Source organism: Bubalus kerabau, chromosome 1 (genome assembly GCF_029407905.1).
Source record: "Bubalus kerabau isolate K-KA32 ecotype Philippines breed swamp buffalo chromosome 1, PCC_UOA_SB_1v2, whole genome shotgun sequence".
NCBI lineage: Eukaryota > Metazoa > Chordata > Mammalia > Artiodactyla > Bovidae > Bubalus > Bubalus kerabau.
In genome coordinates, this window is record NC_073624.1 from 154,055,903 (window position 1) to 154,081,204 (window position 25,302).

The 25,302-nt window shown below is 38.5% G+C and overlaps 1 protein-coding gene across 3 annotated transcripts in view; it reads left to right on the forward strand.

Annotated features, from left to right (window-relative positions):
• SAMD8 (sterile alpha motif domain containing 8) overlaps nt 1–25,302 on the forward strand; it is an 80,287-nt gene that overhangs the window by 33,919 nt on the left and 21,066 nt on the right. Inside the window, exons 1-2 of one of the 3 annotated variants that reach the window (XM_055536553.1) lie at nt 1,513–1,752; nt 18,616–19,208. In XM_055536553.1, coding sequence (XP_055392528.1) covers nt 1,579–1,752; nt 18,616–19,208 — 767 coding nt within the window. In that variant the 5' untranslated portion in view covers nt 1,513–1,578. Of the gene's footprint in view, nt 1–1,512; nt 1,753–18,615; nt 19,209–25,302 lie in introns of those variants that run through there. The other 2 variants (XM_055536538.1, XM_055536544.1) reach the window with 2 other exon arrangements.

A 25,302-nucleotide genomic window follows, 5' to 3' on the forward strand; every position in this document is an offset into this window, starting at 1 on the left:
CCCAAGTCACCTCCTAGCCTAAAACTGCCTGACAATAGAGAATCAGATATATCTCTGCAAGTCACTTTACCTCTCTGCCTCAGTTTCTTCATCTCTCAAGTAAGAATTATAAGGATTAGCTGAAACAAAAGATACTCTGAGTCCAACACATAGTAGACGTTAATAGATTTAGAGTCCTGTATAAGGCTATTTGGTTCTGAGGACTGCGTTAAGGTAGAGATCCAGGTGCAGGAGGTGGTTGGCTCCAAGGATGCATGATGGGAAAAGTTCTTCAAGTTTGGGTGGGTCACATACTAAATGGAAACTGTATGACTGTTGGATGAGCTTCTGGATTATGGGACTCAGGGGAAGTTTCCTGAGTAACAGAGTCTGAGAAATGTGGAGAGGAGGCCTGGAGGACCTCATCTAAAGGGTGCCCACAGGGTTTGTGGGGGAAAGTTTGAACAATAGTACTGTTATGAAGATGGCTGACTTCTCAAAAGATAAGGCTAAAATGGGCCAAGTGTGCCAGAGAGGCAGAAGGGAGAGATGAATGTTTCCCTCGACCTTCTGAAGAGCCAAAGAAAGGGCTGTCATCAAAAATATTTTTGGGTGGGAGGGAGATTCCTTTGCCTATAAGGGCTTTTGTCCTCACAGCAAAAACAAAGAAAGGTCTGTATTTGTCCTTATGCCAGAGGTCCTTGTAGGCTGAAGTGAGGTGTCTTGCCCACTCTCAGATACCTTCATGAAGGCTTTGTGGTGGGCACGAGCTGTAGTGGGGAGGCTCCCAGTTGCACCTGGCTTTGAGTCTGGTTTGAGGGTAAAGGCCATACCAGGACATTCCATGGAAGCAGGCTGCACTCATGTCCACCCCAGAATCTATCCCCACTCCCATCAGAGCCACTGAAACCTGCCTTGCACCGCCCGAGGAAGCAAGGTGAAGAGGGGGCTGGAGCCCAGGTCGAAGGCGGTTTTACACTTGGTTTATGCCACTGCTAAGCCTGAAGTGGGGGCTTCCTTCAGGGTGGGGCAGTACAGTAAAGCGAGAAGAGCATAGGTTCTTAAGTTAGACTTAAGTAGGAATACTGGCTTCGGCACATATTAACTGCCTAACCTGAGGCAAAGTTGCTTGGCCCTTCTCTGTTGTGATACCCTGCAGGGGTGGAACAAGGATTAAGTGATATATTTATATGGCATTTGGCATAGGGACAGTCAGAGAGTAAAGGGGCAATAAACGGTAATAATGATGACTGGAGGTTGGCTCTTGGAGAGGAGCTGGCTCCCTGCCAAGGAATTAGGGAAAAGCCCCTTTTGCCCCCAATTTACTAATCCCATAGGCCCCGCCCCGCCTGTACTAGCGCCTCATCTCTCATCTCGTTAGCTTTGGACCAAATGCATCTCTCTCGAGTTTCCTAGCAGCCGTTTCAGATCGCCATCCTCCCCTCACGCCCATCTTGAACCCCGAGCCTCTTCCGGTTTTGGCCCCACCCCCTAGGGCTCCGCCTCCCGTCGATTTTCCCCGCCTCGCGAAGCATTTCCGGTTCGGATTTGAGCAGCTGCCGGCGCGGGTGAGACCGCGGCCGGAGCCGGGCTGCGGCGATGCCTGCGCGCAGCCGCCACCGCCCCAGCCTCCACTCCGGCTCGCCTACCCGGGCTCCGCCCCCACCGCTTGAGGCGTCTCTCTCCGGGGAGGCCCGGAGGGCACCGGACTCCGGCAGCGGCTCGGACGCCGACCCGGAGACGGGTCCGGGGACCCCGATTCGGAACAAGGAGGTGAGCGGCAGCTGGGGTGGAGGAGAGGGGAGTTCAGGGTGGGCGCGTGCAGCAGGGGTGAGTGGGGGAGTCGGGGATGGAGGCGGGTGGGGGTGCCATGGACAGAATTCGCAGGGGCCGTGGGAGACGGTTGAGGGAGCGTGGAGAGTCCCCTTTAGAACGGAATCTGAGGGAAATGGAGGTTGTTGAGCCGAGGCCCTGAGGCGGGTGACGATGGCCCCAGACTAAGGGGTAAGTAGAGGCCGAGGGGCGAGGGAGAGGGTGTGGAGGCTGAGGGAGATGTGGCCTTGAAGAGGCAGGGCATGGAGGTTTTGGAAAGCCGGGTGAAAGTGAGGGGGAAAGACCGAAGGGTCCCAAGGGAACGTAGGACTGGAGGGGGAGATGCTCGGCGATTTGGCAGTGAGAAGAGGGCTCAGAGGAGCCGATCCAGGGTCGATGTTCCCACTTGGCGAGAGAGAAGGAACTGGGGTGGGACTGACGAGATTGCTGACCTAAGGGGTTGGTACGAATTAGGGGAAGGATTTAGGTTTGAAGAGGAAGGGGCTCTAAGGTGGCAAGTCGTCTGGCCTTAAAGACCAGAAAGAGAGAAATGGGGTCAAGACAGAAAAGGAGCCCTTGGGGGCTCTAATTTAGGGCTTTGACATTTTCACAGGTGTCTTTCATAGCATGGAAGATCTCTGGGGTAATATACTTGGTTTATGGAGCTTTCTCGTTTGTGGACAGTGAGTCCTTATAAGAATCTGGGGTGAGAAGGGTGTTCTTGAACACTGATTTGCCCAAAGGACTAGGAGAAGTAGTGAAAACGAAGTGATGTTTGGAAAAGATAGTGAAAGGAGTGATTCTGAATATAAAGATAAATCCTTTAAATTTATTCTAACAGTGATAGCGTGTTTCTTTTTTTGTTTGTATTTTATTTAAATTTGTTTTGTCTTAAATACCTGACAAGTTTAGGTAATCTTAAAAAAAATTTAATACTTTATTAAAAAAAAAAGTCGAAACGAGTTTGGACACTTAGATTTTGCAGATACTCAGTACTGACTGATTTCACTGTTGACAATTTGAGTTGACACATACTGGTCACGAGGTAAAAATACGATCACTGCAAGTATCTGGGTTAAAAGTATCTGGTTTTATCTAACTAAAAAAGTAGATAAAACTGTGTGAAAACATCACAGTCCAGGAGACTGCCAGACCTTTCTCTCTCCCATGACTCCAGAATTGGAGTTATCTCTTGAAAACTGGAAGGGTACCCTTGACAGATTTGCAGGACCAATACTTTGCAGATATTGTAGAAATAATATTTTTAGTAGAGTTATCTAGAGTAAGAATAGAGGATGCTTGTAGCTGGCAGTTAACAGCACTGAGATAGGTGGGTACACAGATGCCTTTTACTGTATGGAAGACATAGTACCAAAACCATGATTGTGCCAGAAAAATGATGATTACCATATCTATATTTGGTTGAAATAGGTTTTTGGTTTTTTTTTGTAATTGTTAAATAGCATGGTTTGGTGAAGTGTTTGACTAGCCACGTCTCATATGTTGTTTTACAACTTTTTATGCAGTTACAGGTTTACAAAGTTGTTGGCATTTCAAAACAAAGTTTTAATCAAGTATTTCTAGTCTAAATGGGTATCTTAACAGTTTAATCTTAATGAGATGATAATTATTGCATCTAGTTACTAAATTAGTGTATGTGTATACACTATATGTCATATCTTCAAATGCTCAGTGGACTGATAATTATTTCTTCAAAGGAGAGATGAATTCTTAGCCTTGCTTTTAGCTATTGTTAAAAAATTAGCTCCTTTTTCTTTAAATTAATATAGTTGAGAAAGTGTATATACTGTTACTTATTTATGTTTGTTTACCCTCACTAAACTGAGATTCTCTAGAGATCTTATCTTCATACTTAGCTCTAAATAAAAGTCTTGGCATGTAAAAATTTGCTGCACTGAATTGAAGTATAAGAACTCTATTAAGATTACATCTTAATGTTAGTGCAGAATTAAAGGAACTTTTAGATGAAGTTGTACAGTTAATATATTAACGTGCCTAATAGTTATTTTGTCTTTGTTTAGCCTTGGCAATTTTCACAGCCACTTAGTTGTAAATAAAATCGTTTTTATGGTAGAGCAGTTTCTCTTAGGCAAGACAATATGTATTACTCCCAAATAAGTCATTATGATTGCAATGGCAGAACATGCAGATATATTTAGATAATCATTTTTGATTTCAGTAGCATCTTGGCCATTCTGCAAAGACTCTTCACACTTCACAATTCCTCGTAAGCATTTTTATTTTGTTAATCACTAGATCCTCAGTGGTTTTTCAAAACTTTGCCGTACATGATTTAGAGACATTTTCATGATTTTTCTTAGAATTGAAATTTGAACATTGTTTTGGGGAAACTGTTGAATCACAGATGTTCTAGTGAATATTATTATTTTGTCTTGTAACAGTGACCATATTAACTAGTTATTCTTAAAAAATTCATCTAGGCCTTATACAATAGTATGGTGTTAATAGTAGGATGTACTTAACATGGTCGTTATTCATGACAGTGATTCTTATTTATGTGTTTGTGCTTCTCTTGGCTTTGAGAAATCAGGAGGTTAACTTAGGCACCCTTTGAGAACATTTCAGTGTTTATACGCTGCCTTTTTCATTGTCTGGTAATTTACCATCTGCAGATGTGGATATAGATTTGTGATGTACCTGTACCCTCTCCTCCCATACACATAGCACCATCATTAGTGGATCTTAATTTCCCTGACTTCAGGCTTCTATATTTGAAATGTTTTGTTACTTCACTAAATTCTGCACCCTATTAGTAGTAAAGTCACCTCACTGCAGAATGTAGCATAATGTAAGTGTATCTTGGCTTTTGCTTGGGATAGTAGAAACCAAGAAAACTTGGTCATAGTAGTTTCAGCGTAGAGTTTCACCATTAAATAGTGCTTTATGATATGAGCCCTAGAAGAATGTTGTGGAGGCAGAAACCTATTTTTGTATTTGTCTTGAATATTTATTGTGGGTTTTGTATAGCTCTTGAATTGTGGCTGAGACAAGAGAGGTGGTAATATATCTATTATCTTGACCCTCTTTCTGTTCTCTTAAAGTTCTTGATAGGTAAGAAATTCTAGTATGGAGTGAGAACCATGAATTTAGGTTCTTCCTGTAAGTTAAACTGAGTTTCTGGAGATGCCTGCAAGCTGGTTTTAGTGTGGAACTTTGAGACTAAATTAAATTGATGTCAGTTTCATCAATGTAAATTGGTATGAAAGTCAAAGATTCCCAGAATCATACATTGAATTTTGGAGCCAAATCCATTGTATTTGCACAATATTGTAATGGAGCGTGAAGTCTTGAGCCCATTTTTCATTTTCCATTATGCTGATTTGATTTAGAGGTGTAGCATATTTAAAAATTTTTACCAGTCTGTCAAACCACTACTGGCCTGCTCAAATATTATTTTAGTGAGTAGAATAAGAATCTGAATTTTATATACTTCTTTACTGGTGTGCTCTGGCATGCAGCCAGGTTAAGTATTCTTCATCAAACTTACCAGTAAATTTTAGCCGTTGTGTAAAAACTTTTACTATAACTGAGGATGTAACCTACACAGTGTTGTCTATAAGATTCTTATTCATTGAACTGAGACAGTTCTGACTGTGATACAGAATTAGGTGCAACCTAATAGCGGAAGTCTTAATTTAAATGCAAGTTGGCGCCAGAAAACTTTTGTGTTCTGACAAAAACATGACAACTTTTTTAATAATGGTAGATAACAGTGCATGGTCTGGGGCTGAAGTGCAGCCAAAAGAGTGATGATATAACTGAAGAGGCAATTTAACGTATTTCAGATGTGCTGCCCCAGATTCTACTGCCCAGGAATGGGATATAGCAGAAGGGTAAAAAAAAAAAAAATCACTGCTAGTACAGAGTGAAGTAAGTCAGAAAGAGAAAAACAGTTACCATATATCAACGTATATATATGGAATCTGGAAAGATGGCACTGATGAACCTATATGGAGGGCAGCAGTGGAAGCATCAACATAGTGAACAGACTTGTGGACACAGTGGGGAAAGGAAGGAAATCGGGAGGGTAGCACTGAGACATAAATATCACCATATGTAAAATAGATAGTCAGTGGGAATTTGCTGTATGACACAGAGAGCCCAAATTCAGTGCTCTGTGACACCGTAGTGGGTGAGATGAGGAAAGAGGTTCAAGAGGGAGAGGACATATGTACACCTGTGGCTGATACATGTTGATGCATGACAGAACCCAACACAACATTGTAAAGCAATTATCCTCCAATTAGGAATAAATAAATTTTTAAAAATTACTGCTAGTGTTTCAAATATGGTAGTAAGTGGTTCTGGGTCTTTGAAACTGTTTTGTAATTATAGCAGATTCATAGATACTTGGAAATGGTGCTTACTAAGAAACAAACTATCTTTTGATAACTGTAAAGAGAAAATAATAGTTTTTTATTTGCTCAATGAAAAGCTTTTAATTTAGGATTAAAACATTTTGATGAGATTTTAAAAAAGCTGCATAGTCCCAAATACTATAAACTGAGAGCTACATGACCAAAGTAAATCTTGTCCTCTTACATTTTGGTTGGCTTTCATAAAAATTACTTTTATGCTCTGATTTATGGATTTGCACACTGGTATAATTTGTCTCTATTATGCATATTAAATAAACTTTATTAGATAAAGTTGGATTTAAGCTTATTTTAGTGTGAGTGCAACTGTAATATATAATTGCTTTAAGGAGAATAGATTAACATTAACTTCATAAAATTAAAAAAAAAAATCTCTTCCCCATTTTTTGTCTTGGGACCCTTATGGCAGAAAGTGAAGAGGAACTCAAAAGCCTCTTGATGAAAGTGAAAGTGGAGAGTGAAAAAGTTGGCTTAAAGCTCAACATCAAAAACGAAGATCATGGCATCTGGTCCCACCACTTCATGGGAAATAGATGGGGAAAGTGTGGAAACAGTGTCAGACTTTATTTTTCTGGGCTCCAAAATCACTGCAGATGGTGACTGCAGCCATGAAATTAAAAGACGCTTACTTCTTGGAAGGAAAGTTATGACCAACCTAGATAGCATATTCAAAAGCAGAGACATTATTTTGCCAACAAAGATTCGTCTAGTCAAGGCTATGGTTTTTCCTGTGGTCATGTATGGATGTGAGAGTTGGACTGTGAAGAAGGCGGAGCGCCGAAGAATTGATGCTTTTGAACTGTGGTGTTGGAGAAGACTCTTGAGAGTCCCTTGGACTGCAAGGAGATCCAACCAGTCCATTCTGAAGGAGATCAGCCCTGGGATTTCTTTGGAGGGAATGATGCTAAAGCTGAAACTCCAGTACTTTGGCCACCTCATGCGAAGAGTTGGCTCATTGGAAAAGACTCTGATGCTGGGAGGGATTGGGGGCAGGAGGAGAAGGGGACAACAGAGGATGAGATGGCTGGATGGCATCACTGACTCGATGGACATGAGTCTGAGTGAACTCCGGGGGTTGGTGATGGACAGGGAGGCCTGGCGTGCTGCGATTCATGGGGTCGCAAAGAGTCGGACACGACTGAGCAACTGATCTGATCTGATCTGATGGGTATTATTTTTTAGATTTTATATATCACTTGGAAATGGTAATTTTTAAAAAAATTTACTGGATACCAAATCATGAATAACTTCCTAAAACAGCACATATATTTATGAACCAAATTTCATCAATTGTTTTAAATTCCTTTGAGTTCAGTTCACTCGTTCAGTCGTGTCCGACTCTCTGCGACCCAATGAATCGCAGCACGCCAGGCCTCCCTGTCCATCACCAACCCCCGGAGTTCACTCAGACTCAACGTCCATCGAGTCAGTGATGCCATCCAGCCATCTCATCCTCCGTCGTCCCCTTCTCCTCCTGCCCCCAATCCCTCCCGGCATCAGAGTCTTTTCCAATGAGTCAACTCTTCGCATGAGGTGGCCAAAGTACTGGAGTTTTAGCTTTAGCATCATTCCTTCCAAAGAAATCCCAGGGCAGATCTCCTTCAGAATGGACTGGTTGGATCTCCTTGCAGTCCAAGGGACTCTCAAGAGTCTTCTCCAACACCACAGTTCAAAAGCATCAATTCTTCGGCGCTCCGCCTTCTTCACAGTCCAACTCTCACATCCATACATGACCACTGGAAAAACCATAGCCTTGACTAGACGGACCTTTGTTGGCAAAATAATGTCTCTGCTTTTGAATATGCTCTCTAGGTTGGTCATAACTTTCCTTCCAAGGAGTAAGCGTCTTTTAATTTCATGGCTGCAGTCACCATCTGCAGTGATTTTGGAGCCCAGAAAAATAAAGTCTGACACTTTCCACTGTTTCCCCATCTATTTGCCATGAAGTGATGGGACCAGATGCCATGATCTTAGTTTTCTGAACGTTGAGCTTTAAGCCAACTTTTTCACTCTCCACTTTCACTTTCATCAAGAGGCTTTTGAGTTCCTCTTCACTTTCTGCCATAAGGGTGGTGTCATCTGCATATCTGAGGTTATTGATATTTCTCTCAGCAGTCTTTGATTCCAGCTTCTGCTTCATCCAGCCCAGTGTTTCTCATGATGGACTCTGCATGGAAGTTACATAAGCAGGGTGACAATATATAGCCTTGATGTACTCCTTTCCCAATTTGGAACCAGTCCATTGTTCCCATGTCCGGTTCTAACTGTTGCTTCTTGAAATGCATACAGGTTTCTCAGGGGGCAGATAAGGTGGTCTGGTATTCCCATCTCTTTAGGAATTTTCTTAAAATTTAAGGATTTTAAGTTTATTGTGACCCACACTGCCAAAGGCTTTGATGTAGTCAATAAAGCAGAAGTAGACATTTTTCTGGATACTGGTTGTATCTAGAATAATAGAGACAAAAAATAGAATGGTGTTTGACAGGAGCATGCGGGAGGAAACAATGGGGAGTTTTCATTTTGCATGATGGAAAAGTTTTAAAAATAAGTGGTGGTTAATGATTGAACAACAATGTAGATGTACTTAAATCCACTGAAGATTTAAGTGCTGTGCACTTAATGATTGAAACAATAAAATTTCAGGTATGTATAGTTTAACACACACACACAGAGAAGAAACATATCATTATATATGTGATGCAGGCCTTGGAAAGCCAGTACTGCTACTCTACAACTGCAGCTGCTTCCAGACAAAAAGTGAGTGATTGTAAACTGGAGAATTACATACACACTCACACCCAACATTTCCATAATCTTTCTTGTGGATACCAAACTTCAGAAAAATGTGGCCCCTACTTCACTTTCTGCTTTTGATACTGTGCAGGGGTCCCTGTGGGGTTACTGGGCACAAAGCCCTTCTGTGTCCTGCATTTCCTTGATTATAGGAAACAGCCTTCATTCATCCTCCATCACCTTCCCTGAGTCCCAGTGGGCAGATTCAAGCAGTTGTTAATTAGGAAAGGGATGGGAGACCAGGGAGAAACAAACAGTCCAGAGCAGCCCTGGGGCAAGGTCCTGTTTCCCTATCAAAGGATACACACAACACCATCTTTGAGCTATTTTGCAGATACTGAAACCCCCTCCAGGTGGGAGAAGTTAATGATTAACAATGATATTCTGTCCACAAGCATGTGGACCCCAGACCAGTTGGACCTGAAGGTTCATGATGCTGACTCCTACTTACCTCACCATCAACCTATCAAAAGAATGTCTAGGAGCTGATCACACCCTCTTGGACAATTACTGTAAAACTTCTCACTGTCTTCCCCAAGTTGGGACAGATGGTTTTGAGGGCATTAGCCTGCTGTTTCCCATTTTGCCTGGGAAAGCAGTAAAGCTGTTCTTTTCTACTTCAGCCAAAACTTTCTCTGAGATTTGATTCAACACTGGTGTACAGAGAAGCTCAGCTTTCAACATCACTTTTCCACATCTCATGTCAGAGGATATAGTTGGCTAAACTTAATTCACATTTAGAACCTTAGTGGCAAGGGATCCTGGAGGATAATTTTTAGTTTTTTAACCTCTGTAGTACAAAAAACAACTGGAGGGAGATTGGAAAGGATGCTGAGTGCCAATTCATCGTATTTGTCAGAGACACTGAGTCAGTGGTGATTCACAGATAGTAATATCCTTGTGTCAAGTCATCATTTCCAGTGTCCAGATTGTCCTGTAGCTGGTCAGTCACAGAGATAGGGAAGGGCAAAACAAGTAGCTTTAGTGAGACAGAATAGGGAAAGAGTTTGTTGATAGACATTGTCTCTTTTTGTAGTTCTGGACTGATTGTGCTTTGTTTGTTACACCTAATATACAGTATTTACAGTTTTAATATAGTATTCATAACTGAGTTATTTATATTATTGTGAAGATAATAATTTAGTGCTTATCACTCCAGTGAATGCATACCACTCATTGATTAATGAATAGCTATGCTTCTGTTAAGAAATACCAGACTTGAGGAGGACTTCCCTGGTGGTCCAGTGGTTAAGACTTTGTCTTCCGAAGCACTGGGTGCAGGTTTGATCCCTGGTTGGGAAGCTAAGGTCCTACATGCTTCATGGCCAAAAAAGCAAAAACATAAGCAATATTGTAACAAATTTAATAAAGACTTAAAAAGAAATACCAGATTTAAAGTTCTTGTGTTTATGAAAGCTTGTGTTAAGTATGGAGATAAGATCATAGGAAATAATGAATTATTTTGCTGTCAAGCTGTTGAAATCTCTAATCAATGTGAACTAAATTTGGAGAGAAATATTAATTTGCTAGTAAATGAACAAGTTGATATGCTGAAAATTGAATTTTTGAATAGGTTTCAAAAATTTGTCAGAGTCCATCCAAAAGATAAGATATCTGTACAGAACAGTCAGATACTTTAGTTTATGTATTATCTATGAGTTGGAACTAAGTTTGAGTAATGCCTGTTGGTACGATTCTGCACGAGTGGACTGTGTTCTCAGTGCCTTGTATTGACCTTTGATGACTAATTTCTTAATTGCTCATGATTTCAAAATAAACTTCTTTTAAGTTGTGTCTCAAGTTGAGATCTTTCCTTTATGTACCCATTAACATTTTGGACAGGCACCGTGCTTTGCACGCCGTACTTTTTGATGTGGGTCAAGCTTTTTGATGTGGATCAGGCTTTAATGACTACCTAGGAGTTAGTGTCCAAATAACATATCAGAATTTTTTGATTCTGTTATTCTACTTCTAGAAATCTAACCGAAGACTGCAGTACTGTTTGTAATAGTAATAAAATTGTGAACAGTTGCCAACATTGGGAAATCGGCAGATTATTGTATAGACATACAGTGGAATGTCCTTTTCAAAGGATAGTTTGATGACATTAGACAGGACTCATGCAACAATGTTAAGTAAAAATGTATTACATGTGGCATGATTTCTCTGTAGAAATTTTATGTATAGAAAATACTATGTATGAAAGATAAATTAAAAAATTAAAAGTAGTAGTTCTTGGGGCAGGTGTAATTTTGAAATTATAATTTCAGTGTTCTTCAACAGATATATTGTTCTTCTGTATATTTTTCTGTCTTTATTATAGAAGTATATACTTTAACAGATCAAAACAATGCAGAAATTTGTAGAGTGAAAACCATAAAATTATGTCCTTAAGTCACCTAACTAGGCAAATGAAGTCCAATTTATCAACTTGTTCTCTTAAGGATTTTGTTTTTGTTGTCATATCTAAGAAATCTTTACTTAACCTAAATTCAAAAAGATTTTCTCATATATTTTCTTTTAGAAGATTTCTAGTTTTAGATTTTACCTTAGGTCTATAATCCATTGAAGTTAATTTTTATATGTGGTGAGAGGTATGGATTACTGTTTTTGCATATACATATTCATTTGATCTAGCATTTGATGAAAAGACTATTCTTTCTCCACTGAATTGCCTGTGCACAACTGTAGAAAATTATATATCCATAAATATGTAGGTCTGTTTCTCAATTCTCTGTTCTGTTCCATTAATTTATTTTTATGCCAGTACTCAGTTCAGTTCAGTGGCTCAGTTGTGTCTGACTCTTTGGACTGCAGCACGCCGGGCCTCCCTGTCCATCAGCAACTCCCGGAGCTTACTCAAATTCATGTCCATGGAGTCGGTGACGCCATCCAACTGTCTCATCCTCTGTTGTCCCCTTCTCCTCCTGCTTTAAATCTTTGCCAGCATCAGGGTCTTTTCCAATGAGTCAGTCTTGTTATTAGTTATCTAATCTTATTCTTTTTCAAGCTTGTTTTGGTTATTCTGTGTCCTTTGCATTTCTGTATCAGCTTTTGAAATAAGTGTATCAGTATCTACAAAGAAACTTGTTGGGATTTTGATTGGGACTGCATGGAATTTATAGACCAAATTTGATAAGAATTGATGCATGTCAATGAAAATCAGTCGATTTAAGAAAGAAATGGAAAATTTTATTTGAGCCAAACTGGAGACTAGAACCCAAGAACAGCATGTCAGAAAACTCTCAGAGCTGTTCTACCAATTAGAAGTGTAGGCATAGTTATGTGAGTTTTTGTGTTTGTTTGTTTATTTGAGACAGAGGGCTGTGCATTAAATGACATATTATTGACAGTTTAATACTCCATATCTAAAAGTCTTGTGGCCTCTTAATAAGATCAAGAAGGAATGTTATCTTTTAAGGAGTTGTCTTATTGGTACTAGAAGAATGTTGCACTTTATGGCTGAGCAGGTGTTTCTGCCAATGGGGGAGGTTTGGTTGATGCATAATGCAGATATGCAGTTCTTGGTGGTGAAGGGAGAAGAGGCCAAAGGCAGAGAAAACAAATTTTTTTAATTTTATGTTTAAATTTTTCTTGTCTTGCTGTAAAATATGAATGTTTTTGTATATAAAATATGAATCCTTGTAAAATACTACTGAATTTGATTTGCTGAGATATGTTTCAGATTTTTCCTTCTATGTTCTTAAGGCTATAGTTTTATTTTTTTGTAATGTCATGTCTGGTTTTGGTATCAGGATAATACTGGCCTCATGGAATGAATTCAGAAATATTCCCTGCTTTTCTGGAAGAATTTTATTTTAGTAGTCTGTTTCTCCCAACTTCTGTGCCATTGTTGACATGTATTTTACTTACGTATTTACCCCATGTATCTACCATTTCTAATATTTTTCCATGCTTTGTGTAGATTCTTATTTTCATATGATGGCATTTGTGTCCTGTGTGAAGGACTTCCTTTTCACATTTCTGGTGGTTCAGGTTTGCTGGAGATGAAATTATTTAGCTTTTGTGTGTCTGAAAAAGTATTTATTTTACCTTTGTTTTTTAACAACATTTTACTGGTCATAGAATTATAGGTTGATTTTTTTTTTCCTTTTGGTGTTTTAAAGACATTATTTCACTGTCTTCTAACTTCCATTGTTTCCTGTGAGGAATCTGCTACCATTATCTTTGTTCCTGTGTATGTAATGTATATATCTTCTCTTTTTACTTTTAAGATTTTCTCTCATTATCACTGATTTTGAGTAATTTGATTATGTTATGGTGTGGTATTGTTTTTTGTGTGGTTCTAATGTTTGGAGTTTATTGAGCTTTTTGGATGTGAGTTTATAGTTTTCACCAGATTTTGAAAAACGCTGGCCATTGGTACTTCAAAATGTTTCTTCCTGTCCTCTCCTGTCTCCTCCCTTCAGGCCACATAAATGCATCTATTAGATGGTTTGAAGTTGTCCCACCTCTCACTGATGTTCTTTTCGTTTTGTTTCTTTTTCTTTTTTTTAATCATGGTAAAATATACATAGCAAAATATTGTAATCATTTTGAAGTCCATAATTCAGTGGCATTAAGTACATTTACTTTATTGTGCACCCATTACTATCATCCATTTCCAGAACTTTTTCATCATCCCAAATGAAAACTTGTAATTCCCCTTTGTCTCCTATTGCTCAGTCCCTGGAAACTACTATCTGCTTTCTGTCTCTATGAATTTGACCTCATCCAAAGTGAATCATACAACATTTGTCCTTTTGTGTCTGACTTATTTCATTTAGCACAAGGTCTTCAAGATTCCTTTTAAAGACTGAATAATGTTCTCTTCATTTTTAAAAGCTCTCTTTTTCCTGTGTTTCAATTTGAATAATTCATATTATGTCTTCAAGTTTACTGTGCCTCAATAGTATCTAATCAGCTATTACATATCTTTGCAATTTCATTTCTAGAAGTTTGAGTTGGATCTTATGTGTCCATATCTCTATTTCACTTTTTGAACATATGTAATACAGTTATCATGTCTGTGTTAACATCCTTGTCTGATAATTTTATTATCTGTCTGTTCTGGGTCAATTTCAACTGATTTTCTACATGTTGTAGGTGAGTTTTCCTACTTCTGTGCATGCCTGGTCATCTTTGATTGGTTCCCAGACATAGTGATTTTACTCCTTGGGTGCTGAATACTTTTGTATTCCTATTAATAATCTCCCGCTTTGTTGAGAGATATAATTAAATTACTTGAAAACACTCTGATCCTTTTGATTCTGCTTTTAAGATATGTTTGGCTGAAACAGAGGCATGTTTAGGTTTAGGGCAGGATTTCTGCGTATCAGCACCTATTCTTTGTTGTGAGGGACTGTCCTATGCATTGCAGAGTGTTTTAACAGTATCCCTAGTCTCTAGTCTTTAGATGAGCCCCTAGCTGTGACAACCAAAAATATCTCCAGAAATTGCCAAATGTTTTGGGGTGCCAGTTGCCCCCAGTTGAGAGCTCCTGTTTTAGGGTTAATTTTGCCTTTCTACTATGGAAAGATCTTGCTGTGTGCTCTGCCCAGTGCCCTATGAATCATGAGATTTTTTTTTTCCAGTCTGGTTATTTGCAGTAGGCGCTTTTAGTGATCTTGGGTGAGTACTAGGTATTATTGTCACCTCTAATCTTTCTGGATGGTTCTTTTTTCAGTTTGTTTGGTTTCCTCACATACAAGTGTTGATCAGCATTCAGCTGCCTGTTCAAGGGAGATTCTTTGCAAATCTCTGGAGTTCCATTTTAGTCTACGTACAGTGTTATTACAAAAATACTGTAGGCTGAGTGCCTTAACACATCTATTTCTCATGGATCTGGAGGCCAAGGAATCCAAGATCAAACTGCCAGCAGATTTGGTGTCTATGAGGTCTGCTTCATAGGTGGTCTTCTTTTATCTGTGTCTTTAAATGGCAGAACAGCTGAGAGAACTCTCTGGGGGTATATAAGGGCATTAATTCTGTTCATGAGGATTCTGCCTTAATGACCTAATCACCTTCTAATACTATCCCACTAGGAGTCAGAATTTCAATACAGGAATATAAGCATTCAGTCTCTAACAAGTTCTCTGTCTTTCTCCCCTCTATTATTCTATCCCGTGTACACTAAGCACCTTGATTTCCCTAGACTTTCACTTCATCACCACTCACGTAGTCTGCTGGGCCTCACCCAGATTGTACCCTGCACCGCTCACTCATGGCGGGGCAGTGGGGCGCACCTTGCTTCCTCCTCTCAAGGGTCTCCTTGCTGTCTGTGCCCACTGTTTTGAAACTGGTTTTCTCTCCATATATTTTGTCTATATTTTGGCTGTTTCAGGTGGAAAAGTAAATCTGGTTTCTCTTACTGCATCTTGGTCAGAAACAGAAGTCCCTTTAACTGATAGTTGATTCATATTAATTATTGATTAAAGCTGAAAGTATTCTGAAATGTTTACTAATTTCTTCATTCTGTATATTTGTATGAAATCTATAGCTGTCATATTCTTCATTAAAAGTTTCCTGTTCCCTGTAGGTCCTGTGGTACAACAAAAATACTATGTTGTCCTGAAGCCTTTTATCATCTTCTAATGCAGATGCATTAGTGCAGGTGTTCATAGTGTTAACTACATATGGGCCTCTAACTGTATGTAGCAGTATAGAATTAAAGGGCATGCCCTGACCTGATGAAGTACAACAGGGCAATGTGTCATGCTTTTAGGGCATTGCCACAGCAGGTTCAAAGACTTCTAGGAAGCTTTCTTGTATGACAACTCATATTTTCTAGCAGCTGAAACACCAGCATCAAAGCCTGTTTGTTAGTTAAATTGAGGATATAAAGAACAGATTGTTAGCCAGATTGGAGGTGATACAAGACAGAAAAAAAAAAAAATACGAGAGAGATCATTTTGAGCAGTGTATGAAATGAGACTCTGCTGAAGAACAAGGCTAAAAGGATGGGAGTGACTTGGAACCCACTGGTGGTAAGCTGTTAGAAAAATGAGAAAGTGAAATAGAAATAAAACGACAGAAGGAATCTGGCCTTATTTTGTATGAGATGAGCCTCTCATACTTTTTACATTGTAATTGTTGCAGAGTTCATAGCATGCACTTGTTGGATATTCAGGGTTGAAATAATTTATTCAGAGAATACCTTGGGGAAAAGATATGTATGTAGTATGTAGGATGAAGCCATCTGGCTGTCTATATGTATTAAAACATAGCAAAATCATTTTAAATGGTGCTATATATATGTAATAAGTGATATAAAATTATATACATCAATGTGTGTAAATTCCATGAGTTGAAGTGAATAAATCATAATTCCCTGTCCTTTGGGGTGGTTATGCTATATTGTAGGTAAAAAGATTAAGACTGGAAAGCTATTGTGGCTTTATACTATTAAAAGCTTTGTTTGGAAACACTGATTTAAGGTTTCCAAAAACTAGGTTTGCTTTGTAGTAATCAAAATATAAACATTTAATGAGCATGTTTCTTGTTGGCTGAATATTTTTGATGGTGTAAAAAGTACTTATGCAGCTGAGTATCTGCCTTTTTCAGGTAATTATAAGTATTTGTGGCAACAGTTTGTGTTGGCTAGAAGAATGCAGAAATGGCAGCTTTTTACTTTTCCTCCGCATAAGGAAGCATAGAAAGTTTTCATAGCCAAAAATGCTTATGATAAGGGAATGATAAGCACTAAAACCAGGAGTTACTACATCTGGGAGGAGAGAAGGGTATTGATGTGTTGTTTTAGTTTTTAAAACTTTTAAAATCAAGTTTAACACATGTAAAGTATAGCTCATAAGTATACGGATTGATGAATTTTCAGTGTATAACTACTATTCAAATTAAGAAACGGAACATATGTATTGGAACTGTTTGATTTTTTTTTTTCCCCAAGCTGGGTAGTGGGCATGTGAGTATTTGTTGTGCCATTCTTTCTTCTTCTTTTTTAATGCTTTAAAGCTTACCTACTGTGTTTTTTAAAAATCATCTCAGAAGAAAATGTGGTCTTTAGTGATCTGGAAAATGTCAGAAAACCCACTGACTTTAGTTGTTGAGAACATACTTTAGGTTTTTCCATGTAAGCCTTTGTCTCCCATGTATCTGATAAAAGTTTAGAAGCCTGATATATGCCCAAGTTACTGAACACTTTAAGATGGAAAAAGAACATAAACAGAACTATGTGGGATCAAAGTAGTAAAAATATTAGTATTTTTTGAAATGGTACATTCCTTTTATAATTGAAGTATAGGGAATTCCTTGGAGGTCTAGTGGTTAGGACACAGCACTTTCACTGCTGAGGACTCAGATTCAGCCCCTGGTCAGGAACTAAGATCCCACAAGCTGTGTGGTGTGGCCACAAAAAAAAAAAGAAAGAAAAAAATACTATAATTGCAGTATAAAATATGGCCCCTCAAATTTGTGGGCATTGAAGTGTTTTATCACTAAATCACAATGATATTTTAAGAAGGAAATTCCTTATAAGTTCTGTAATGGAATATTCAAGGTATAGGAAGAAATGAGCTATTAAGATATTTATAGATATTTATATCTGGTAAAGATTTTATATCTATTGTAGAAATTATTTGTATAGTAGATAGAAATATGTCTCATCTTAAGGGGTTTCCTGAAATTAGTTTTCCATCTGCCTTTGTGGTTTTTTGGTTTTGTTTTGTTTCTTTTTGGAATCAGTTGCTGTTCAGCTGCCAAGTTGTGTCCAACTCTTTGTGACCCCATAGTGCGCCAGGCCTCCCTGTCCCTCACCATCTCTCAGAGTTTGCCCAAGTTCATGTCGATTGAATCAGTGACACCGTCCAATCATTCTATCCTGTCTCCCTCGTCTGCTCCTGCCTTCAGTCCTTCCCAGCATCAGGGTCTTTCCATTGAGTCGGCTGTTCAGAGCTGTTAGTGATTGCCTTCCGCTCTTCCTTCTGAGCTGGGGAGCTCATCTTTTGGTGTCATATCTTTTTGCCTTTTTATACAGTTTATGGGGTTCTCATGGCAAGAATCCTGGAGTGGTTTGCCGTTGCCTCCTCCAGTGGACCACGTTTTATCAGAATTCTTCACTGTGACCATCTGTCTCGGGTGGCCCTGCATTGCATGACTCATAGCTTCACTGAGTTATTCAAACCGCTTCACCACGACAAGGCAGTTTAGAGGCAGGAGAGATATTTATCCTTCAAACATGAAGCTTTCTAAAATTTGATTTATTTTCACATATGACAAATCTTTCTGTATATCTCATTTTATGAAAGTGTTGAGTTATTTTTCTCAGTTGTTCTCACCAGTAGGCTTTTTCTAATTAAGTTATGGCCTGCTATGGTATGGGAAAGCCACTTGTAAAATATTACCAAAAAAACATTTTATAAAAATGTTTGGTTATTAGCTTTTCCTCTGCTACTGAATTTATGTGTATAAACTTATTAGAATGTAAATCTGTTGAAAACTACTCATTAATGAATAATTTTGTTTCTTTTTTCTTGTCCAGAAGCCAATATAGCAGTGTAGATGCATAACTGTTTCTGGTGTATTTATGTGTTTGATCCTCAAAGAAGTTGTTAGGGCATGTTGAGTTTTTGTTTATTTTCCTATTTTCCCTTGACAGACAGTTGAAGAAGAAATGGCTGTTCCTAGTCAACTCTGCATTCGCCGCTGGACTACCAAGCATGTAGCTGTTTGGCTGAAGGATGAAGGCTTTTTTGAGTATGTGGATGTTTTATGCAACAAGCACCGACTTGATGGAGTCACATTGCTTACATTGACTGAATATGATCTCCGATCTCCTCCTCTGGAAATCAAAGTCTTAGGGGACATTAAAAGGTTAATGCTCTCAGTCCGAAAATTGCAGAAAATACATATTGATGTTTTAGAAGAGATGGGATACAACAGTGACAGTCCCCTGAGTCCCATGACGCCACTTATCAGTGCTCTTCAGAGTGCAGAGTGGCTCTGTAATGGGGAGCCTTCGCATGACTGTGATGGGCCCATCACTGATTTGAGTTCTGATCAGTACCAGTATGTGAATGGTAAAAACAAACATTCTATTCGAAGATTGGACCCAGAGTATTGGAAGACCATACTGAGTTGTATATATGTTTTCATAGTATTTGGATTTACATCTTTCATAATGGTTATTGTCCACGAGCGAGTGCCTGACATGCAGACCTATCCACCACTCCCAGATATATTCTTAGACAGGTAAGTTTTCTTTCTAGTTACCAAATTTGTAGAAGATAGTTAGAATAGCAGTGATAATATATTCATGACAATTAGGTTATTACTGTTGCTTTGGTTGATACATACTTTCCATTTACTTTATCTGGTAATAGTAAAGATAGTCTTTGGAATTGCCTTTTTCCCTTAAACTAGACCTTAAGTCTAGATGAGTAGAAAGAACCTCTCCTTATTTTATTTTCCATGTTATATTTCTATTTTTCTATGTTATAGCTGTAATATTTTCTATATTTACGTTATAGCTCCTTGGGAACTTCATATTTTAAAAGGGTTTCCTGAAATGTTATTTGTAATAGATGGAATTAGGTTATTATTATTTTTTTTTAAAGATGAACAGGGTTTTGCTTTTCTAAAAATGTGGGGAAGTCTCCTGTATCATCAAATAAATTAGAATTATCACAGATGCTACAAACTGATTGTTGATAATATTCTGTTGGTTTATAAATACTGAATGCATAAAAAATACAGTATATTAAATGAAAAATAAGAATAGAACAAAACTTGAAACTATTAGTTTTTATATTTGTGATTTTAAAACGTCTTTTTAGTTTGTATTGCTATCTTATTTGTTTTTATAAAATATTGTACCCTTCTGAAAGTGCCTTATAGTATATGGGTTTTTTTTTTTAATGAAGTGAATTACAGTGTCCACGTTAAGGTGGCAGAATGACACATACATCACATTTTATTCTCTCTCAAGCCCTGACAAAAAGCATAGTGAAGAAGTTACGTTTGTTTGTTGGTCTTAAATTATAAACACAAGGAAAGGGCAGATAAGAGAGGAGAAAAGAGCCGTACATTTTTGAAAGTTTGAAAGCAGGTGGGTGAGTAGCAACAAGCAGAGCTAAAGTAACCTAATTCTAAAGGAGCCATCAGGAAAACTGAGAAACAACCCAATCTATGTTGCAGATTTCTCAAAGCTCTGGATACTGTAGGTGAAAGGGTGATGCTAAAAAAAAAAAAAAAAAAGAATTGAATGAAAGCTGTTTAAGAAACTGTTAGATCCCTATATCTCCTTCCCTGTTTTATCGTACACAGTTTTTCCAACAGAAGACCCTAAGGAAGTAAAGAAGACAGCATGTGGATAAGAGTACTCTAGGCAGAAGAAACAGCAGGGTGCAAAAGTCCTGAATTGTTAGTAGGCTTAGCATGTTTAAGGAACACCAATTGAGAGATGGGGAGAACAGTTGGAGATGAGATCTAAGAGCTGACAGGAATCCAGACTGTCTGTGTGCTTGTTGACAATTGTAAGGACTTGAGCTTTCATTCTAAGTGAAGAGGGAAGCCATTGAAAAGCATTTAGGATAAGAGCAGAGTGATCTAACGTCCATTTTAAAAGGGCACACAAATGGTTGTTACGTTGAGAACAGCATGAGGATGGGGATGGGAAAGCAGAGGTTAGTTCAGTTATTGGAATTCATCTAGACATAGATGAGGTGGGTTGGATTAGGATAGTAGTGGTACACACATATATGTGTGTGTGTTTGCAACAAGATTTGCTGATGGATTTGCATGTAAGGTATAGGAAAAAGAGAGAATTCAAGGATTATTCCAAGATTTTTGACTTGAGCATCTGGAAGGATGAAGTTGCCCTTTATAGAGGTGGGAAGACTGTGGAAAGACTTCCAACTTCTTGGAGAAAAAAGTGAGGGTTTGGTTTTAGACATGTCATGTTTGAGGTATGTTTTAAACCAAATCAGATGTCAAGTAAGAGATGGGAAGATGAGTTAGAGTTCAGAGAGTCTGGGCTGAAATTTGGGAGTTACGAGCATAAGTAAAGCTGTGATAATTGGTTAATGTCTCCTAGGTAGTGAGTTTAGAAGGCAAAGGAAGAAGATTGAAGATTGATCCCAAGAATAAGTATAATATCTAGAGGTCAGAAAAGTAAGTCAAAATCAATAAAGAAGAAGACTGAGGAAGTCAGGGCAGAGAGAGCAAGAGAGTATTCTGGAAGCCAAGTTTGTTTGTTTTTTAAGTATTTTTAGAAGAGAGGAATAATTTACAATTAGCTGTGTCAGATGCTATAGAGGGGTCAAGTAAGATGAGGTTAAATGACTGTTGACCCTGACAAGGGCAAAAGCCTGATTATAGTGGATTCAAGAGAGAATGTGAGACTGGAATATACCCAAAGGTATATCTCCACACATATGAAGCAGCATATGTACAGTTACTCATTGTGATATTATGTGTAAAAATTATAAATATTGGAAATACTGTAAATGCTTATCCACAGAAAACTGGCCTGAATACACTGTGGTATACTTACACAACAGAGTACTATCTAATCATAGAAAAGAATGAGGAAGATTTCTGTGAACTGATAATGAAATGGTTTGTAAGAAAAACTCAGTAGCAATGAAGCACCATGAGCATCCAGATCATGGTTCCTAAATCCCAATCTCTACTAAAGGAACAGACCAGGACTCCTTAGAGAAATGGCTGATTTTAAGTTTGGAGCATTGCCTGGAAAATCCCATGGACAGAGGAGCCTGGTAGGCTGTAGTCCATGGGGTCGCTAAGAGTCGGACATGACTGAGCAACTTCACTTTGACTTTTCACTTTCATGCATTGGAGAAGGAAATGGCAACCCACTCCAGTGTTCTTGCCTGGAGAATCCCAGGGACGGGGGAGCCTGGTGGGCTGCCGTCTATGGGGTCACACAGAGTTGGACACGACTGAAGCGACTTAGCAGCAGTAGCAGCAGCAAGCATAAAATGAGCCTGAAATAGATCTTATGCCATAAAGCAAGGAAGTGGAAACCAATGGAAACCTATCAAAATAACATATGATCTGGTTTTAAGGGGCTCCCACTAATCAAATTAGGACAGTCAGAACATCAAGAAGCATAATGATGGTAATGAATTATAATATACTAAGAATCTATGAACCCATAGTGATAAATAAACAAAACCAAGAAGGAGTTCCTCAAGGGAATTATAAGAAAAGTTGAAGAGCCAAAACCAAGCACAGTACATGAACTTTAATTGGATCCTTGATCAAGACAAAAAAACTGCTGTAAGAACATTTTCGGGATAATTAGGAAAATTTGAATATAGATTGCATATCAAATGATACAGTGTAACACTAAGTATTACAGTTTCCTGGGTGTAATAGTGTATTGGGCTATAAAGAAGGTACCCTTGATCTTAGGACATGTATGTTGAAGTGTTTAGAGAAGAAGTGTCACAATGTTTGCAACTTTTCAGGAAAGATTTAGTCTCGGAGATAGAGAAAGTATGTGTATATGAGTGTGTAGGTATGTAAAGAGAGAGAGAAATAAAGCAAATATGGGGAAATGTTATTGTAAACAATGAATACATTTAAATAAAAAATATAAAGTGTTTGTTCTTTAAAGTTTTTTTTTTTTGTTATCAGAATTTTTCAAAGTTAAAAAAAGGGGAAGGGCAAAGAAATGATGTGAGAGAGAGAAGAAAAATGGGAGGAGAGAAACTGGAAACAATCAAGTCTTACAGGCCCCTAAAAGTTTTCCTGTAAGGGCAGCATAGAAATGGAGCTGTAGCTTGGAGAGGAGTCACCAGGGTTTTATTTTGGATGGATCATATTGTATAGCGTGGCTGTTGTATTGATGATGGGAATGACCCAATTTAAGGGAAAGAATATGAGAGGGTATAATTGATGGAGTAATGTCCTTAAGTAGATAACAAGGGGTTGGATCTTGTAGGTGGGCAAGGCAGGTCTTTCTTAGTGACATGATCTATTCATTCATAACAGGGGAGGATAGAAAATATGGAAACAGATATAAGATTGCCAGTTGTGTTGGTAGAGCATGAGGAAGTACTCTGCTAATTGTCTTTATCTTCTCTGCAAACAGATTTAGAAGAGAGGGAAGGTCAGAGGTTTGAGGAGAAAGGATAAGTGTGAAGTGGCCGTCTATGAATGAATAGACTTGTGTGATGTAGCAGCAGCACTAAGGGCCTGCTTGAAGTTAATAGGTTGACTTCGTGTTTTTTCACCACTCAACTGCACAGATACAGGTATAGAATAGGTAGATAGTTGGATTTCAGTGGGGTCAAAACTTTGCTAGGCAGTACAATAAAGGAAGAAGAAGAAAGAGAGTGAGTATAATGACTGACTATAAACTTAGGTGGATAAGGAGGTATGGGAGGATATGAAGTAGGTGAAGGACAGAAGGAAGTGTTATTAAGATCTATGGATTTTGGGTCTCAGAATTATTAAAGTTGGAGAACTAGGAGGAGTAAGATGGAAAAACAAGAAATGTTGGTTAGTATAGGATTCTTGACCTTTAGCTGTGAAGAATAATGGTTTGGTGATGACAAGATCCAATTTATAACAGTGGGTGTAGGTCACTGAAGTAGAGTAAAAGAAGAAGTTGGAGGAAAAGTAAAAAGAGGAGTGAGAAGAACAAATATCACAACAAAAGAAGCTTTGGAGTGATATTGAACCAAAAACTCAAATCTCAAATCAGAGAATGAATGCTGAGGTTCTGTAGATGACTATAACAAGGCATAATGAGAAAAAAAGAGGGAAAGGGATCATGAGGATGTTATTTTAAAGTGTACAATCAAGTGGGTTTTAGTATATTTATAAAGTTGTGTGGCCATCACCACTACTTCCAGAACATTTTCAACACTCTAAATAAAGTCATATTATCAGTCCCACCCCATTTCCCTTCTCCCTCTAGGCTCTGGCAAGCAGATCTACTTTCTATGGATTTGTTGTGGACATTTCATATAATGGCCGTACACAACATGTGGCCTTACTTTGTGTCTAGCTTCTTTAATTTAGCATACTGTTTCTAAGATTCTTCCATATGAGTAGTATGCATCTGTACCCCATTCCTTTTTATTACAGAATATTATTTCATTGTATGGATGTACTGCATTTAGCTTATCCATTCATTAATTGATGAATGTTTGAGTTGGGTTCACTTTTTGGCTACTATTGATACTTCTGCTATGAACATTCATATACAAAGTTGTGTATAGACATATGTTTTCAGTTTGCAATGGGGATTTGAAACCAAATTTTGCCTAACATGCTACAGTGCCACCAGGTACAAAGCCTTGTGCTCCTAAATATCAGCTTCGTTCACAGGAGAATAGTAGCAGGAGCTGCCAGCATTCCTTCCATATCCTCTTGGATTGCTTTTCCATTTTCTTGCACATTTATACTCCCAGCATCCAGCAGTTGTGTGTCTTTGTTAGAGGACTGCTCTTGGGCTGCTGGGATACACTTTGCCTGCTTAAAAAGAGAACCAGACATGCTTGGAACTTTACATCCTTAGCAGCAGCTCTTAACCGATGATATGAGGTAGGGTATATGTATTTCATTTCTCTTTGCCCAAGTTAGGACAACTTTTAGGTTGGACCTGCCGTGTCTCCCAGATTCCCCACAGAATTGAGCCAAAGTTGCCCTTGCCTGAGTTTACCACAGAGGTTTGCTTGATGTTTCACCCTTGCCTTGCTTCCTTGCCTTCCTGATCTCATTTCCCCATTACTCTATGATTTTCCCTTGGGAACATTCCTAATCACTTTCACAGTGATCTTTGTTATGTCAAGCTTACTTGACACAATTCCAAGAGCTTCAGCACATCATAAACAAAAAATTAGGAAACAGAGATGCTTTTAGAGGCAGGCCCACTTACATGTGAGGCGAGATAGCTAATAACCATAATAACAAGGGAGGAAACAGAAGCACTGTAAAAAGCACACATAAATTATGGAAAAACCACATCAATCTGGGGCTTAGCTGCCTTTTATGAGGTCATTACCTTGTCCAGTGTAATACTCTGTGTTCATAGTAATGACTCTGAATTATGAAAGAAAATTAAATTATATCCAGAAAAAAAAGGAAAAACATGTATACTGCACTTTAGAAAGCATTGCATCAAAATAAATTTGAGATGTTGAAAACACATTTGACAATTTCCTTACAATGCTTCACTAAAAAACAAACAGGAAAAAGCAGAGATGGGGGTTCCCAATAATCCAATGAAGGCAGAAGCAGTGATAATAATGAAAATTTGTAAAGTAGAAAGCTAAGTGCCTATTTTGAGATTGAGGACTAGCAGTGCCTA